The 18,342-nt window shown below is 38.8% G+C and overlaps 1 protein-coding gene across 1 annotated transcript in view; it reads right to left on the reverse strand.

The window, feature by feature from the left end:
• Nucleotides 1–3,531: 3,531 nt before the first annotated feature.
• Nucleotides 3,532–18,342, reverse strand: part of LOC124287901 (Y+L amino acid transporter 2-like) — a 54,342-nt gene continuing 39,531 nt past the window's right edge. The window contains exons 5-10 of the mRNA XM_046724388.1: nt 9,745–9,868; nt 8,503–8,606; nt 8,207–8,303; nt 6,510–6,659; nt 5,781–5,958; nt 3,532–4,690 (exon numbers count right to left, since the gene is read on the reverse strand). Coding sequence (XP_046580344.1) covers nt 4,626–4,690; nt 5,781–5,958; nt 6,510–6,659; nt 8,207–8,303; nt 8,503–8,606; nt 9,745–9,868 — 718 coding nt within the window. The 3' untranslated portion in view covers nt 3,532–4,625. The remainder of the gene's footprint in view (nt 4,691–5,780; nt 5,959–6,509; nt 6,660–8,206; nt 8,304–8,502; nt 8,607–9,744; nt 9,869–18,342) is intronic.

Genomic DNA, 18,342 nt, shown 5'->3' on the forward strand with positions numbered 1-18,342 from the left:
TCGTAAAGTTAAGCAATAAAGTAAATTTAAAACCTTCATCCCATTACACAACCACAGATACCAAAAATATGAAGTGATGCTATTTACAAAAACTTTGAACACTGGCATGAAAATTTCATCAAAATATGATATATTTACAGATTCTGTAATATCAAAAATATGTTTGTTGCGTTTGTGCGGGGGTAATATTAATGCCAACATGCTGGACAGATACTTCAGATCTATCTAATACTTGATCGCAAAGTGTGAGTATTGTCTGTGCTAGTCTACATACCAGTAATTGAGAGAGTGAGGGAGTGAGTTTAGTTTTATGCCGCACTCAGCAATATTCTAGCTATATGGCGGCAGTCTGTAAATAATTGAGTCTGGACCAGACAATCCAGTGATCACCAGTAATTGACAAGGACAAGGGACCAGGGTTCATTATCACAAAATTTCCACAAAACAATGTTATGTATCAAAATCAGATTGCATCAGTTGATCTCCATGTAAATAGGAAAAGTGGAGAGAAAAAGAAACTTGTTCAAAAAGCTCCAAGAATTTATAACATACTTCATATCAGTTTTTTTATAACATCATCAACATTACACCTGTATTCCTATACAATACCTCAGCATGAACCCCACTGGTTGTGTCAGGTCAATCTGTTTCTAGCATGAGAAGCATTCAAACAAGCATTTTGTACTTTTTTCTTTAAAACTGAAGTTGAATATGTAGTGCCAAATGTAAATAAGTAAGGCCATCTATTAACTGTTGTGGGTATTTAATACAGTCTGTCATTTCTACACACTTCAAGGAAAGTATCATCATAGAATTATGTCACACTTTAAGGAAAGTATCATCACAGAATTATATGTATTCTGTGTTGTTGGTTAAAATCAAATTTTCCAAAACAAAGTGATAACTTGATGACAAATGAACGATACTGTTGATGAACTGATCATTACACAGACGAGTGTATAGGCACAACTTATATATACTCCAATCTGAGTGAGTAAGCATTTATTTCCTCTTTCCGTTTCATGGAATGTTTTCGATTGACCAAAGACCAGATTGACTCAAAATGTTTATAAGAATATTTACAATACAAATAACAAAATATTGAATGTAGTGCTTCCTCCTCAAGTCTTCCTTCTACCTTCAGCTGGGGTGGCAGGTCACAGGTCACAAGTCAGAGGTCACAGTTTTTTTCAGCAGTAAATGAGTCTCTATAGGAACAAGGCAGCTATGGTGAGTTGGGTTCAATGCCACTTTAAAGAGTATATAATGCATATTACTTACATCAGTGTCAGCAGGAGGAAAATATGACGCAATACTGATAAACCTACAAACATACCAGGTAGTCCGGGATTAAATCCACCATCATGTTTCCGGCATGCACAAAATATTTTGGCATCTTTAATGACCTGGCCACCATGTCACACCGATTTATGAGCATTTGGGAGCTACTTGACCTCGAACATCATATTGGCCACCATGTCACACCGATTCATGAGCATTTGGGAGCTACTTTACCTCAAACATCATATTTTAGATGTATCATAGCGCACTTTGATCAACAAGTGAGGCACAAGAGAGGAACAATCATATACCAAGAAATTAGAGACTGAACACAATGTAATTTAAATTGAGTAGACAATGAATATTATCTTTTATCAGTATGTACTAAACAGAACATGAAAAACATACCTGAAACCAAACCATTTTTATCAAAATATAGCACAATTTGTTTCTAAGATGAAATCAGAAAGACAAACTTATTTACAACTTATCAAGGAATGTTTAACATGACATGTCGATCAAAAAATAATTTGAGAATACAGATTCTCAGCATATACATTGTACTACATGTACCATGTGCCTCAGACCTGTTGGTATTGAGAATCAAAGACTACTACTATTCTACCCTGGACATCAAAGGTGGACGACTAGAATCAGTTGTCTTACTCCTCTGCAATGCCCCTTTAATCAAGTCCTAACACTGACAACAGCACAGCAATTATTCTACTGAGTATATCACCTAAACATTAAAATATCTAGAACAGATGCTACATATTCCCCAATCTGGAGACTCCATTATGTCCAATCATAACACCAGTCCCAGTACCTGGGGTTAACAGTTATACCATGTATGCTCGGTAAACATTTAAAAACGATTTTGTGCGACATTATACTTTCGCCAGCGTTAAATAAAAGAGTTGTATAACTTGTGTAATAACATAACAAGTAACACTAGTATAATGCTAATAACAAATGATAACTGTACAGTGCCTACCAAACCAAACTATACTACTCAAAATAGTTAAGGACCAACCGATTCTTTCATATTACCATTGTTCATGTGCCACAGCATGGTTTAACTATACCAATAAAAAAACTTATGGTTCTTAACTTGTTTTTGAGTAGTATATATCATGCTGTGGTACTTTTCTACTTACATAAAATATATAGCTATATGTATATGCATGTATAGGAATATAATACATCTGTATATTCAATACCAAACATGAAACCTGACTGTTATCTAATTACAGGAATACAGACATTACGGAAATGTTCATCATGGAATAAGTTGGAACAATAAATGGTAAATGTTTTTTTGGACCCCGTAAATTACTTTCCCTTTAAAAAGTGATAACAAACAAAAGTCATAAGAGTTATCTCCCTTGCGTTATCAACATTTCCCGTTCATTGGCTAAATCTGATGAATGGTGATGAATTCATCGTATATTTGGAAATGTTATCACTAAAAGAGTGAGATAACATGTTAGCAGAGGTCAGTGTCACCACTTTGGATGAAGGGAGGAAACAAAATTAAACAATTTGAGTATATTTAATATGCCGAATAGGATATTCAACATGTACATCTCGTCTTGTAAGTGCTGGTCAAACATTCAAACAGTAAGAATATCATGGGTATATGGTCGGCAGATTAAACTGTAGCACCAACTGAATAAGTTCAAAACATTCAATATTTACTGAGAACCATTTTCATTTCGAGATATTCGTTTTCACAAATTTCAAACTCCATCTTCCTGTATGATCAAACAATCTGTTTCTGTATAAAATGACACAGTAATACCTCTTTCACAATCATGTCAATTAGCAATTGAGATTCAAAATATACACATATGCCCTATTAAAAGCACTACACAGCCCAAGTCATTCAACATTAAACTATGGATATAACAAACCCAGTCAAGACCAGAAAGATAAATTGTAGTTCGTTATGGCCGTTTTGAATAAAATATACACCATGTGGCCAGAACCAGCAAATACTTCGTTATATCCACCACTAACGTGTTCGTTATAAACATAGTTTTCTGTCAATATAACCTTTGCCACAACAGCAGAGATGCCAACCCTAAGTGTAAGACTGGAGGTCAAAAAGTGTTATTTGGACCTAAAAAGTGTAATACTTAAAAAAATAATACTTAGTGAAAGATGATACACAAGGAAGCACAAATTTTTAAAACAAAAAACGAAAAAAAATTAACAAAATATTGTTAACACAAAACGCACATTTAAAAAAAAAAACCAAGACTTTTTTACAGGAAAAAATAACCAAACTGACATATGAACACAAACAGCATCAATATACTGACAGTGACATCATATCCTTTGAGGGTCAATTTTAACATTCAAACAAAATAACTATTACAAGATCATTGTCACAGACAAAGGATTACAACCCTCAGAATCTGCATGAATGTTTACAAGCACCATAACAAGAATTGATCAGTCAGACATCAAAGAACACATTCATGACATTATAGACAGCATCAACAGATACCATTCAACATTTTGTTCACTTGAGAGCAGTCTACAGAAACACATACATGTATATAGATCTTGTGTATGATATTGACTTGAGTTACTAAAAATAACATGGGAATCCCACAGGGGGTATTCCCCAACCCCAGCCAATCAGATTTGTGTATCTTGTGTATTTGTATGTAGACTGAATACTGTGAGGTCACAAGAAGGACTCTTTAGTTAGGAAATACAAATATTTAAATGGTAAAATAATCTACTGATATTATATCTTCAGTGGACTCAAGATGTCACCAAAGACGGCCAGACAGGCTTGCCATTCAACTTCGAGCAGGACAAATCAGGGTAAAACAAAGGTACCATATTCACTTCAATAAGCACTCTGATAACATAGAAAATTGATAAAAAGGCAGTTATTAAAACCATAAACAAGTTAAAATTTTGGTCAAGACTCCCGAAGAAATATACTAACGCATTTCAAACACCATTGCATGTGCTGGGAACATGTTGTATTTTCTATTCTTTAATCCCTCAGGCAAAATGGTATTTCAAATATTTTCTGGAATTTGTTCCTAAAATGTGGGAGAAACCCCACATATATGTAATGGCGTTGGTTCATAAAATCCTGTTTGGCGCTGCTAACCTCGGCTATCTTGGCAGAAAAAATGTGCAACTTTGAAATATGATATATTGCCACACCCCATCATACAATGCACACATTCTCTCTATTAATGCGTAAGAATTAGTGGAGTACCACTTTAATGATGAACCTGTCCAATAACCTGTTAATCCACACAAACTACTTGAAAGAAGCTAAGAACATGACTACTGAGACTCGGGGAAGCTGATGTTTAATCTTCTTTGAGCTCCTCTCGCGCAGCGTAGAAGAGCTTCTGTGTAAACCTAGTAAATGATCCTGCAACAGACAAGAATATTACATCAAATATTAAAACCTGCCCATGAGACCTTTGCTGCATTACCATCTATTCCCTAAGATCCTTAACGCGGCAAGAGAGAAAGATATACTGATCAGGGTTCATGGACACAGAAAACCCCAAATGAAGTATCCTTAGAGACCGAAAAAACTACTGAGAGCATACCTACAGCTCTAGTCTGTCTCACAGTCCCTGAACCACATTAATTTCCTTCTGCCCTGCCCTTTCTGCAATGCTAAAGCTCTAAATGAAGCAAGTCTTGATTTTATAAGGTTCTGAATCTCCCATCTCACTGGGACTCCTTTTCAATTTAAAAGGAACTTGTTTGTATCAAACTGATATATGTTCAGAGAGTAACTACACCCTTTCAATGCATTCAAGGACCCTTATATTACCAGCAAGGATCTGTAAAATTTATGGAGGGCCCCTTGACCTCATTTTTCGTAAGTCAAGGTAAAACTCTGCTGATACACAAGATCTTATTGAAAAGATTGTTTGTGTGAGAGATTACTGTTACACAAAATAACTGACCAGATTGTTTCTGCTCAGGAAAGTAAAACTTGTCAATGACACACAAGTACATGTAACTGACTTTATTGTGTCTACTCAGAAAAGTATTTTGTCCAACTGCATGTGCTCAGCGAAATAACTATTGCTTGTGTGACACGACTGACACACCAAGTAACCATGGTAACTGGTCTTATGGTATGTATTCAGCAAAGTAATTATTGCTGATGTAACACATCACTGACACACCAAGTAACCATGGTAACTAAAGTAAGGATTTCTTGTGTGACACATCACTGACACACCCAGTAACCATAGTACATAAAGTAAGGATTTCTTGTGTGACACATCACTGACACACCACGTAACCATGGTAACTAAAGTAAGGATTTCTTGTGTGACACATCACTGACACACCCAGTAACCATGGTAACTAAAGTAAGGATTTCTTGTGTGACACATCACTGACACACCACGTAGCCATGGTAACTAAAGTAACGATTTCTTGTGTGACACATCACTGCCACACCACGTAACCATGGTAACTAGTCTTGTTGTACGTACTCAGCATTGATGTAAACGCCCGTGGTTTCTTCTTCCACATGACCCCCAGGAAGTAGACGGGGATCCCCGTGGCGATCATCACGAGGCCCATCAGACACTCCATGGGGCTGGACGTCAGTGGCGTAATCAGCAGGAACAGGCAGATCAATAAGAAGAACACGGGGAAGAAGATGTTCACCTGTAGCAAACAACAATCAGGGTGAGTGAGGGAGTTGGGTTACTTAAGAAGTGACATCAAGAACATACAGATCGACCAGGCCCACAGCTTAGAAACACTAAGTATTGTATTAAGGAAAACATCAACACAGGGGCCATCTTAGATACCACTATGTCACTAAACTATCACACCCATTTCTTTTAATGTGAATAGTTACAATATCTCCATGATTGACCTTCAATTATGTAAGGTGTCTCGCTCTCTGTAAATCTTTTTGCAGGTTTAACTGTTCTGTTTATTTGGTCAGAAAATCTTGTTGGTACAAAAGAAAAACAAAAAATATTTGGGATGAGTGTGTTTAGTTTTATGCTGCTTTTAGCAATATTCCAGTAATATCATGGTGGGGGACAACAGAAAAAAGCGTCACACATTGTACCCATGTGGGGAATCAAACCCGGGTCTTCGGCGTGACGAGCAAACGCTTTAACCACTAGACTACTCCACCGCCCCCAAAAGATTTGGAAGCAATACCTGATATGAAGAACTTTTATGAATAGCTATAAGATTCTTACCTTGATTGGACGTTCCATATTTGGACGGGTATATCTGAGAAACAGCAGGCCAGCCACAGAGAGTGCAATGAAGAGTGACTCCACAAATGACCCGTAGTTGATTAAAGCATACACATCGTTGCTGCACAACATCACTAGAGACATGATGCACTGAAATCATGATCAACACGACCTGTAGTCTACTAAAGCATACACATCGTTGCTGCACAACATCACTAGGGACATGATGCACTGAAAAACATGATCAACAATACACGTTGCTGCACAACATCACTAGGACATGATGCACTGAAAACATGATCAACACGACCTCACTACACATCGTTGCTGCACATGTAGTCTACATAAAGCATACACACATCATCACTAGATCAACGACAGTCTATTAAAGCATACACATCGTTGCTGCACAACATCACTAGGGACATGATGCACTGAAAAACATGATCAACACGACCTGTAGTCTACTAAAGCATACACATCGTTGCTGCACAACATCACTAGGGACATGATGCACTGAAAAACATGATCAACACGATACATGCATTGCTGCTGCGCAACTCTAGGGACATAGTCTACTAAAGCATACACATCGCTGCTGCACAACATCACTAGGACATGATGCTGAAAACATGATCAACACGACCTGTAGTCTACTAGGCACATGATGCACTGCAAAACATGATCCACTGAAAAACATGATCAACACGACCTGTAGTCTACTAAAGCATACACATCGTTGCTGCACAACATCACTAGGGACATGATGCACTGAAAAACATGATCAACACGACCTGTAGTCTACTAAAGCATACACATCGTTGCTGCACAACATCATAAGAGTGACTGAGTGAGTGACTTGGGTTTTACGCCGTTTTAAGCAATATTCCAGCAATATCACAGCAGGGTCAACTTCACACATTGTACCCATATGGGGAATCAAACCTGAGCCTTCAGCGTGATGAGCACACGCCTTAACCACTAGGCTACCACACCATGCCTAACATTCTAGGAGGTGATGTGAGTGAGTGAGTGAGTGAGTAAGTTTGATTTTACATCGCTTTTAGCAATATTCCAACAATATCACAGGGGGGGACACCAGAAATGGGGAATTGAACCCGGGTCTTCGGCGTGACGAGCGAACGCTTTAACCACTAGGTTACCCCACTGCCCCCGGAGGAGGTGATGTGAAATGGGGTTGAACGTCACACTGAAGGATATTTCGCTCATATGACTACATGCATGCATCTGTATGTGTGGCAACTTGTACTAGCCCAGAATTAAGCTGGTTTTATAGTGCTAACTCACTGAGATACCATGCCGCAGTTAAGAATGAATAACCCACTCAGACATATTATACTGACTCCATGCCGACCAGTCCTTGCTGCACCCATTAATGCTGAAGCGCCAGGCAGGGACAAACAAGTACCATATTTTAACGTCTTTTGGTATGACGCGGTCGGGGATCAAACCCCGAGACCTGCTCTCCGGGCAGACACTCTAACCACTACACCACGCAGTAACATCCTGGGAACATGATCAAAACAACCCATAGTTGATTAAAGCAGACACATCTTTGATGCACAACATCACCAGGAACATGATGCACTGAAAACACGATGATACGTAGCATCATCACGATGGCACTCAGTTTAACATCTGAGCTGAAAAAACTTTGGTAATTCCATATCACTCACCCCAAACAGCAATGAAGGCAATGGTGTCATCGTCTTCAGACTAATGGTTGCTAGGAAACCAGGCAGATGACCTTGACGAGCTCCCACGAAAAATAACCTGGAAAAAAGTGAATACCCACCATGTAATTACCTGTCACAAAAACATGATATCTATATACTTACCCATACGTAATATAGCCCTGAACATGGAATACTGGATAAACTTAATCTTTGATGGTATTATATGACATTCTGCAAAATATATTGCTTGATTGTATTTGGATTTGCCAGGGAAGAAGGAAGATACCTCTGCTTACCTAGAAGATGTGAAGATTGCACCATTGAGCCCACCAAACGTTGAGCAGGCCACAAATACAGGCATAATCCATGCCATAACTCCCAGAGTACGATTTGCAAAAGTCTGAAACAAAGAGTAATTGCTTTAAAACCATTCTGCTGGATACGATAGATGCACTGGAAATATTGTCCAGGCCCCTATTGCAGTGAGTGAGTGAGTGAGTGTGTGAGTGAGTGTAGTCTGTTTGAGTTCAAATGAGAACGATAAATGATTAAATATCTAGAAATAGGGATAAGTGCACAAAACATAAATAAAACACATGGTCCTGAAACCTCTGTACTCAACAGGATCTGAAATCTGACGTTTATGATCGATCACGGAAAAAGTTATTTTAGAAACCATCATGTAATATTGTGCTATTTTCACGCTTCACACCGAAGGGTGACAAACGGCTGGTGGAACAGCACCAGCACACACTCAGGTGCAACAGCACGTGAGCATCCCCGATAATCTCCTATCATAACTCCTTCTACCTCTTTCAGACTACCTCTGCATCAAATGTGTTGCCAAGTTTAAACGGTTAGATACTTTAAGAAGCGAAAGTGAGTTGTGATTGGTTCGTCATCTTCCCAACGTAGACACCTGATTGGATAAAAAGCCAGCCAAGGGAGGTAATATAATTATAGGGTCAAGCCGTGGTCGTAACGTATACCCTGGAGATTATCGAGGATGCTAGGTGAGATGACCTCAGTTAGTCAGGCATTATTCCATCCGCCATTTGTCACCTCCCACAAATTCGCCTGCCCGACGGTTGGGGGGTTAAAATTTAGACATGCATATGAAGATATTTTGTGGGCAGGTAAGTTTTGAACAGGGCTTGCAAGTTTTATATCTAACCAGCCCTGTAGAAATGGCTGAAATTTTCATACCCTGTTAACACATGCTCTCAACAGTTTTCAAGGGATATCACTTCACGTTAATGAGTGGAAGAAAGCCTGGAGATAGAGTAGCTTCTGATGTTATCACTTTAGTCCAACCCCTGGTATGCAAACCTGCATTCAAACCCACAATCCTGGTGTCCCCAAGGGTCACAACTCTGCACATTGACTTGAGCCATCTCAGACAAGTGGGCCACTGTGACCTCCTGCATTGAGTTACAAAAGATGAGGCGCTCGGATTATCTTGATTGTAGCTTTAACATAACTACATGGAACAAGCTTAAGTTCTTTTCAGTTATAAATATTTTCCCCTGATGACTTACGACAGCTACTGCATCCGACTGCAACATTTCCGCAGGCGTCATCACGGAGAAGTATGCAACGTTCGCCATTAGGTAAATGACAGTCACCATCGGCAGCGAGATCCAGATGGCACGTGGTAGATTTCTAAAATGATAAAAATATGCAAAATATTCAAATTTTCCAAAAACAATACACATGACAGGTACAGATAATTTTACATAAACCATTGGGCAAAATAAGATTAAAGAACTCTTGTTGGATTTCACAATGCTTATTTAACTATCACTCATTCCCGCAACAGTTTGTAAAACATAAACTGTGGCGAAGTAATTCTGTGTAGAAACATATTGGTTCAAAAAAGGGAAAACAAATGAATATGCAAAAACACCACCTATGTTTTAAATGTAAATTTGAGTCAACAGAACAAATATATTGATTTGCAAACATCCAAAGGCTGAGATACCCATCAGCACTTGTGTATTATGACAAATAAACATATATTAATTTTTTAAAGCTTTTAATCAAATTATATTTTTAAAAATAAAACTATGTGCAGGTATTCTTTGAATTCATAGAATACTGCTAACTTTCAAATGAACTGAAATTTAAAATCCAACAAAGCATAAAATCAACTAAGAGGTTTCTTCTCATTAGTTTGCTAAAGTTTTGCGTACATTTCCACTTGATTGAAGAACAGCGGACACCATAGGGCATCATGAAGGATTAGCAAATTGGCTGGTTTAAACAAAGTGAATTTCAAAGGACCACATTCAAGGGCATCCATCACCAATAGCATGCTTGATCTACACTGATGTATTTCTGCTCAGAGTTTACCATTGTAAAAGGAATAAAATGAAAGAAAGAACATATATGACAATCTACATCTTGAATCACATTTAGTACATTTTCGTACCAGCACACGTGTATAATTTTCTTTGTAAATGTTATGGCTGTGTTCACTGAAATAATGTTGATGATTGCTCTTGATGACAGACTGTTGTGAGTTGCATGTCTTGTAGTATTCTTGAATTTTCTGTTCTGATGAAATGTTTGATGATGGCCTGGTTATTCATTGATAGGTTAATACTTGGCAGAGCAATCTGCAAAATAACAGTGTCACAAAGACTGCACGCATGCTAGTCAATGTTCAGAGCCGACAGCTATTGTAACACTAAATCTCTCAAGCAGGGCAATCATACTGTCAGAAAACAAGACCTGTATGTAGAGAGGTAATTGGAAATTGAGAGCCGGCAACTAAAATACACCAAGCAAGAGTACACCGAGCTTAAATACTGAAAATGGGTACCCAGTGGTATCATTACGGACGGATGCACAAGCGGCATCGACTATATCCACCCACATTCCAAGCAGGGAGGATAACAATTAGAGATGAATTGAAACAATTAAAGTATGTACTTGAAACAATGTGACTATTAACCTTCTAGGGTCTCACAAGCAGCTTTGGTTATCCGTGTTAATAATGTACATAATGCTGTATGCACTTAGAGCACGTACCTGCAACTAGGAGCTCAGCACTGTATAAGGGGCCATATTATTATTATTTTCAAAATAACTTTTGTTGACACTGGAAATCAATCCCAGTTTTCAAAGATCTAGAATGCTGGATAACTTACATGCCATTTTTGAAAGAAAAAATATTCATCTCAAGATAAAATCTCACTAGCAACCCCATTCCAAATCCTATTACAGTCAACCAGTGTCTTCATTTGGTGATTTGCCCACACAAAAGGTGTCTGCCTGCTGCTGCCAAGTACTGCCCTATATATAACAACTGACCAGAAAGAACAAGGACACACTTCCATCAACGCAATCTTGGCAGGTGAGTGACATCTCTATGTTGTTACTATCATTCCAGCCCAGCTACATACAACCCTAGGCCATGTGGTCCCACTCAAACCTTCACCCTGTGTTTGTTTATACATACACACGGGAGCATCACTGCTTTCTTCTAATTCATGGGTGCAGTTTTAAAATAAACAAAACAGTTCTGAGTTATTATTAATACTGTTCATTCATTTTGTTACATAAAAAGTGACAATGTCTGTTGACAGTAGGTTTCATTGTGTCCCAATCCTGGGGGCAACAGAATAGTACCACTGGGGGATCTGGGGACAGAATAGCACTGAGTGCCCCATGCTTGTCTCCACCAGGGAATCTGGGGTCAGAATAGCACCGAGTCCCCATAGCACCGAGTGTCCCAGCATCGAGCTTGTCTCCACCAGGGAATCTGGGGTCAGAATAGCACCGAGTGCCCCATGCTTGTCTCCACCAGGGAATCTGGGGTCAGAATAGCACCGAGTGCCCCATGCTTGTCTCCACCGGGGAATCTGGGGTCAGAATAGCACCGAGTGTCCCATGCTTGTCTAGCACCGAGTACCCCATGCTTGTCTCCACCAGGAATCTGGGGTCAGAATAGCACCGAGTGCCCCATGCTTGTCTCCACCGGGGAATCTGGGGTCAGAATAGCACCGAGTGCCCCATGCTTGTCTCCACCGGGGATCTGGGGTCAGAATAGCAGAATAGCACTCCACCCAGGAGTCAGAATAGCCCCCCATGCTTGTCTCCACCGGGGAATCTGGGGTCAGAATAGCACCGAGTCTGTCCCAATGCTTGTCTCCCCACCCGGGGAATCTGGGGTCAGAATAGCACCGAGTGTCCCATGCTTGTCTCCACTGAGGGCATCTGGGAGGGTCAGAATAGCACCCGAGGGCTTGGGCATCTGGGGTCAGAATAGCATCGAGTGTCCCATGCTTGTCTCCACCAGGGAATCTGGGGTCAGAATAGCACCGAGTGCCCCATGCTTGTCTCCACCGGGGATCTGGGGTCAGAATAGCACCGAGTGCCCCATGCTTGTCTCCACCAGGGAATCTGGGGTCAGAATAGCACCGAGTGCCCCATGCTTGTCTCCACCAGAATAGCACCGGTGTCCCATGCTTGTCTCCACCAGGAATCTGAGGAATCCGGGGTCAGAATGTCTCCACCAGGCTTGCTTGTCTCCACCGGGAATCTGGGGTCAGAATAGCACCGAGTACCCCATGCTTGTCTCCACCAGGGAATCCGGGGTGAGAATAGCACCGAGTACCCCTTGCTTGTCTTCACAAAGGAATCCAGAGAATAGCAGTTTTGGCAATTACCATTTGAGTTGTGAACATTTATCACTGGATTTGCTTACAGTGGGGTTAGAAGTATCAAACTTACCAAATGTCATGACCTGCCTTTAAAAAACTAGCTTCATGACATATTTGTTTCTATAACAAACAACAGCCATGTGTGCCACCAATCTATGACATAAGTGACATGTATTTTGTTCCTATTACTAAGAACCTGTGACAATACGGGTTAGAATTGTCTTCCGCAACCCACGCTTGTAGTAACAGGCGAATAACAGGATCGGGTGGTCAGACTTGCTGACTTGTCACACATCCCAATTATGTATATTGATGCTCATGTTGTTGATCACTGGATTGTCTGGTCCAGACTCTATTACTTACAGACCGCCGTCACATCACTGGAATATTGCTCGTGCGTCAAACAAACTATATTATTAAGAACATTCAAGATATGAAAACATATTTAGGTTTGAAATTATCCCGCATATTGTATTGAAAACAATTAGAGATGAATTGAAATAATTAAAGTATGTAGTTGAAAGGTAGGGTGAGAGTTTGTTGAATTCTCTCTATGTTGCATATCCTACACAGCTACCATTCATCAGATGGATATATTTCAACCACTGAATCCATACTCTCCAGGCTTGGCTGATTGAATTCATAACACATTTAACATCAATTTAAGTCAATACAAATATCACAAATTTGCCTCAATAGCTTCTCAGTATCGATCATAATCACCTTTCTTTTTAATGAACGCATAATCTACTGACTGAACAAGCTGAATCGATTTGCTGAAGGCTAAACAGCTGTGTTTGACAATGTACCTGTAACATGGCAAAATTGTACTAATTATCACTAGGAGAAGAAAAAGTGTGAATTATTTCTGATTCAATGAATTTACATGGTATGACAATGGAGCATATCATATATGTCTACACCACCATGAATGCTATACATTTTTTAATCCAGGTACAACTGAACGACTATCTTGACAAATATTTTGCATGACAAACACGATAAAAATACTACAATTGAACATAAGACACGTTTAATATATATTAATCCACTGAATATTAGTAACATACCACTTTTATTATAAGATAGGAAGAATTTTAGTGCATGCTTGTACTTTTTGGCACAGACACAGACACAGCAACTTTCAGGAGCACCTATTCATTTTATGTGTTCAATCAAATACATTTATCTCACAGATTGAAAATTGGATTAAAAATATTACAGGAACTCATTTGATCATAGACTTTAGATCCCTTATGCTTGGATGCTAAAGATTCCGTTCTGAAAAGCCATCTCTTTCTTATTATTTATCATAAACAAAACTTGAGTAACTCTAGATGTAATGTTACTGACTTTTAAATGACCTATTTTACAAATACAACAATACTCCATTACAACCAGTGAAACGTTACTTTTAGCAGTATTCCAGCAATATCACGGTGGGGGGACACCAGAAATGTCCTTCACACATTGTACCCATGTGGGGAGTCAAACCTGGACCTTCAGCATGACAGCAAACACTTTACCCACTAGGCTAGCCCACTGCCCCTTGAGGAAAACAGCACAAACGCAATAGTAAATGAGTAATCGTTAACTACAGTAATCAAGTATCAATTATCGATGCTCAAGACGTCAATCACCGGACTGTCTGGTCCACATCTGATTATTCACAGACTGTGATAGATAACTGGAGCATTACTAAATGTGGCTTAAAACACAAACAAATGTTTATCAAAAATGTTCTGGTTGAAGTGATTTAAGAAAGATATTTTTAACTATTTCAACATTACTGGAAATGTTAAAACAGTATATGATACTATTGCTTTCATTGTTCCTCTACATTCAGTAGTATTGCAGCAGGGTAATGAGGCCCTTGACATTAACACTCCGCAGATTGCCCATCCTTATCTATCAAAATGTCACCTACAAATACCATTTCCTAGGTTCAGCAACAACTGGGGAGCTCTTTAGGAGTTAAAGGTAGTCATCAAGCAGCTCATTTAAACAGCTGCTTAATTCCAAACTAACACTCCCATTACTATATTTTTAAATCATTGCAATTTCAAATATACAGTAATGCGTTTTGGAAATTACAGGTTAGAATAGATCCTCAACAACCAGAAAATGGTCAACAAACTGATGGAGGGAGGGTCAGGGGTTTGGTTGATACGGTTATGGCCCGGGAAAGCGAAATCTGGACCAAACCTCCTCAATTTAGGTGTCGCTTTCGCGGAACGGTCAAGCTACAGTGAACACTGAATTTAGCGTTCCCGGACTCTCAATACACAAGAAAAACAAAGAAATGTGAATCGTCGTCTGATATCATAGTCATGGTAGAAATTTAATAAATAAATAAATATGTTTAACATTAGCGAGCCATGGTGAAGCATACATATTATTTTCTAGCATTTGTGATAAAACATTGTGAATTATAACTGACATTTTATTTTGATGTACATTAGTGGCAAGTTTAAACCAAACTGAAATTATTCACTTTGTAATATATACAGAGATGGGAATTCGTCCAGTCTCTCCATAGAGCATTTAGGATAGTGTGTGTACTCTTGCGTAGTTTCAGGACAGATTCATGAATAGCCTGTGAACATTTTCTAAAATGTCTGTATTTGAATGTCCCCACACCTCGCAACCATATAACATGATTGGTAGGATCATGCAGTCAAAATATTTACACAAACAGTCGATAGGAATAAGGAGATTTCTAGCCTTTGAGGGGATAATCAGAGCTACTTCTTATATTTTGTCATGGAGTGCCAGAAAGGTTGAGTTTAGTTGGGCCTTACGTCACATCGGCATTATTCCAGCCATATAGTGACGAAATCAAGTCTGCATTCATAAACATTTTAAATGAGTTTTATATTAAAACATATTTATTCATGACATTGTTATTTAAAAACAGAAAATGTCATAGCACTAACTTCAAAAGCATGCAATTCGTTATTCACATTACATGGTTACAATTTATGATACAGATCAACTTCCCGCAGGAAGTTCACAATGCCCGCTCACGCGGGAAAAGAGATATCGGTGGTACATGAGTATAACAAAGGAGTACATACAAAATGTACAACAAGATGACTAAATGATACATCAATTAAAGTGTTTACAAACAATCTTAATGAACTTGGATACATTTAAAGAGTAGATATTTTCCTTGAAAAAAGTTGACAGAACTTTGACAAATTCGGCCAGGAACATTAAGGTTCTTTTAACAATGATCATCATTCATTACATGAATTAATAAAACTATAGTTAAGTAGGGTCACTGAATGTGCTGAAAATTGAAACAACTGAAACTTCATCTCAGTTAAAGGCTCACAGATCGAGTATTGGGGTCGCGCGATACCTGCAGTACGGTAAGTCGATGTTTTCATAGCAATTCGCTTTCACGGCACTTCTAGCACAACTTCGGTTTTCGCTTTAACGGGAATAGGGAATATTGAAATTTCGCTTCCCCGGCCGACACCGTTGATACATTCCCAAGATGTATATCGTTGTTCACAATATCAATCAGTGGATTATCTGGTCTGGACTTGACTATTTATGGGCTACATCACATAATTTTGCTGAAGCAGCAATAAACACTCACAAATACTTGCATAAAACGTTGATAAAATGTTTGCTGTAAAAGTTTTCAAGTGTGATAGACGTTTAGCCACCACATTTTGTAGCCTTTTCAAGGATAAAAGTCAGACCTTCAGCTTAAAAGCTGATTTCCTTATCAGTACCAAACAAACTTCTTTTCAAGACTGAACTTCCAAATTTCAAGGCAAATTGTACTGGCGTTTCAAAGCTGAACTTTCATATTCAAGCCTCTTCGATTCAACATCTACACCTTTTGAAGTTTGTCCTTTAAGAATAAATGTGTAGTAAATATGTTCATCATGAGAAAGAGAATGTCTGACTGGCTTATTCCAGAACTTAAGTGAGTGAGTTTTAGTTTTACACCGTTTTTAGCAATATTCCAGCAATACCACAGCAGGGCACACTAGAAATGGGCTTTACATATAGTACTTATGTCAGGAATCGAACCTGGGTCCTTGGCTTGACGAGTGAACGCTTTAACCACTATGCTACCCAACCGCACCTTCCAGAATTTGAGATGACATCCCGGAACCAATCATTGATCTGAATATACAGTCTCATTTTCATCGGCACAGTGGTCAATATTAAGTTACAGCATCACGGAGTGATATCAGTATGTACCAAATCATACAGCACTCTACAGGTATAGAATGGGGCAGGATTCCAAGACAACATGTGGGACGGGATATTAATGTCAATATCGCACATGTACATCATAAACAATTGATATGCATTACATATATATTAAATATTTTATGATCTATGTACATCCAACGTGTATATTACTGCTTCACCTCCTCTGTTATCGAGGTTGCCTATACCAGGGGAAAAACATTGTCAACCAAGTAAGTTACCAGACAAAAGAGAGTGTGGTTGGTTTTGTCTTAGGATTGTTTTGTTTACGTCCACACACATACACCCCGACCCCATTTTGTGTAACTGTGTTCATCCTCACTCCCTTCAAATTTACAACAGAATGTTTTCAAAAAAATTCACAACACCACCCCCTCAGTGAGTTAAAATTTATCATCACATCGGCAATATTTCAGCCATATCGTGACGAGAACAATTAATTGTTATACATAGTAATTAATGGTAAATTATAAAAACCTGTCAACGAAGGACAGTAAAATAACTAGATTATCACAGATATGAATTTAAAACTAGTGATTAAATCTAAAACAGTTTAACTATTGACGACAATACAACATAAAAACAGGCTATAGATGGCCAACAAGTGAAGGTAGATCACCATACTAGGGACATACTACAGTACATTTGCTTCCTGCATGGACCCTCGCTGGATTTACACCATCCCTTCAGCCGTTAGCAATTTAGACACATCTAGCCATACATTAAAACGACGCATATTCTACGATTAAAAAGAGTGGATAGATTTAAATAGACTTTGAATGTTTTGGGACTTACGTATCCTCTCAGGACACCCCCACCCCCCCATACTGTTACATTGTTAGTCCTGTACTGATTCTAGGTCATTCTCACGCTAAAAAATGTCAAAGTTTATGTATAATCTGTTGTCATCTCTTCAGTAAACAAAAAAAATGTCTTGCTTGACAACACTGCAGTTCAGCTGTCCTGTTCGAAACTGACCCTTCTATGTAAGTGTCACATGGTTTAACCCTAAAACTGTGTGTTGTCATTCACATGGAACTCAGTATTCCACTACTGCTGTCATGAACAGGCTCTGTGATTTATACAGATAATACACAACACACACGTCAGTGGTTCTGACACAACCAGCGTTTGTCATCACTTTTGATGTAGGGGTGAACCGCTCTTACCACGGTAAGGTACGTATTGTGATACAAGGCCTTTGGTTCGGTTCGTTTTGGTTCGGTACGTGAT

The sequence above is a fragment of the Haliotis rubra genome, unplaced genomic scaffold (genome assembly GCF_003918875.1).
Source record: "Haliotis rubra isolate DU_JTF1 unplaced genomic scaffold, ASM391887v1 Scf408, whole genome shotgun sequence".
In the NCBI taxonomy this organism is placed as follows: domain Eukaryota; kingdom Metazoa; phylum Mollusca; class Gastropoda; order Lepetellida; family Haliotidae; genus Haliotis; species Haliotis rubra.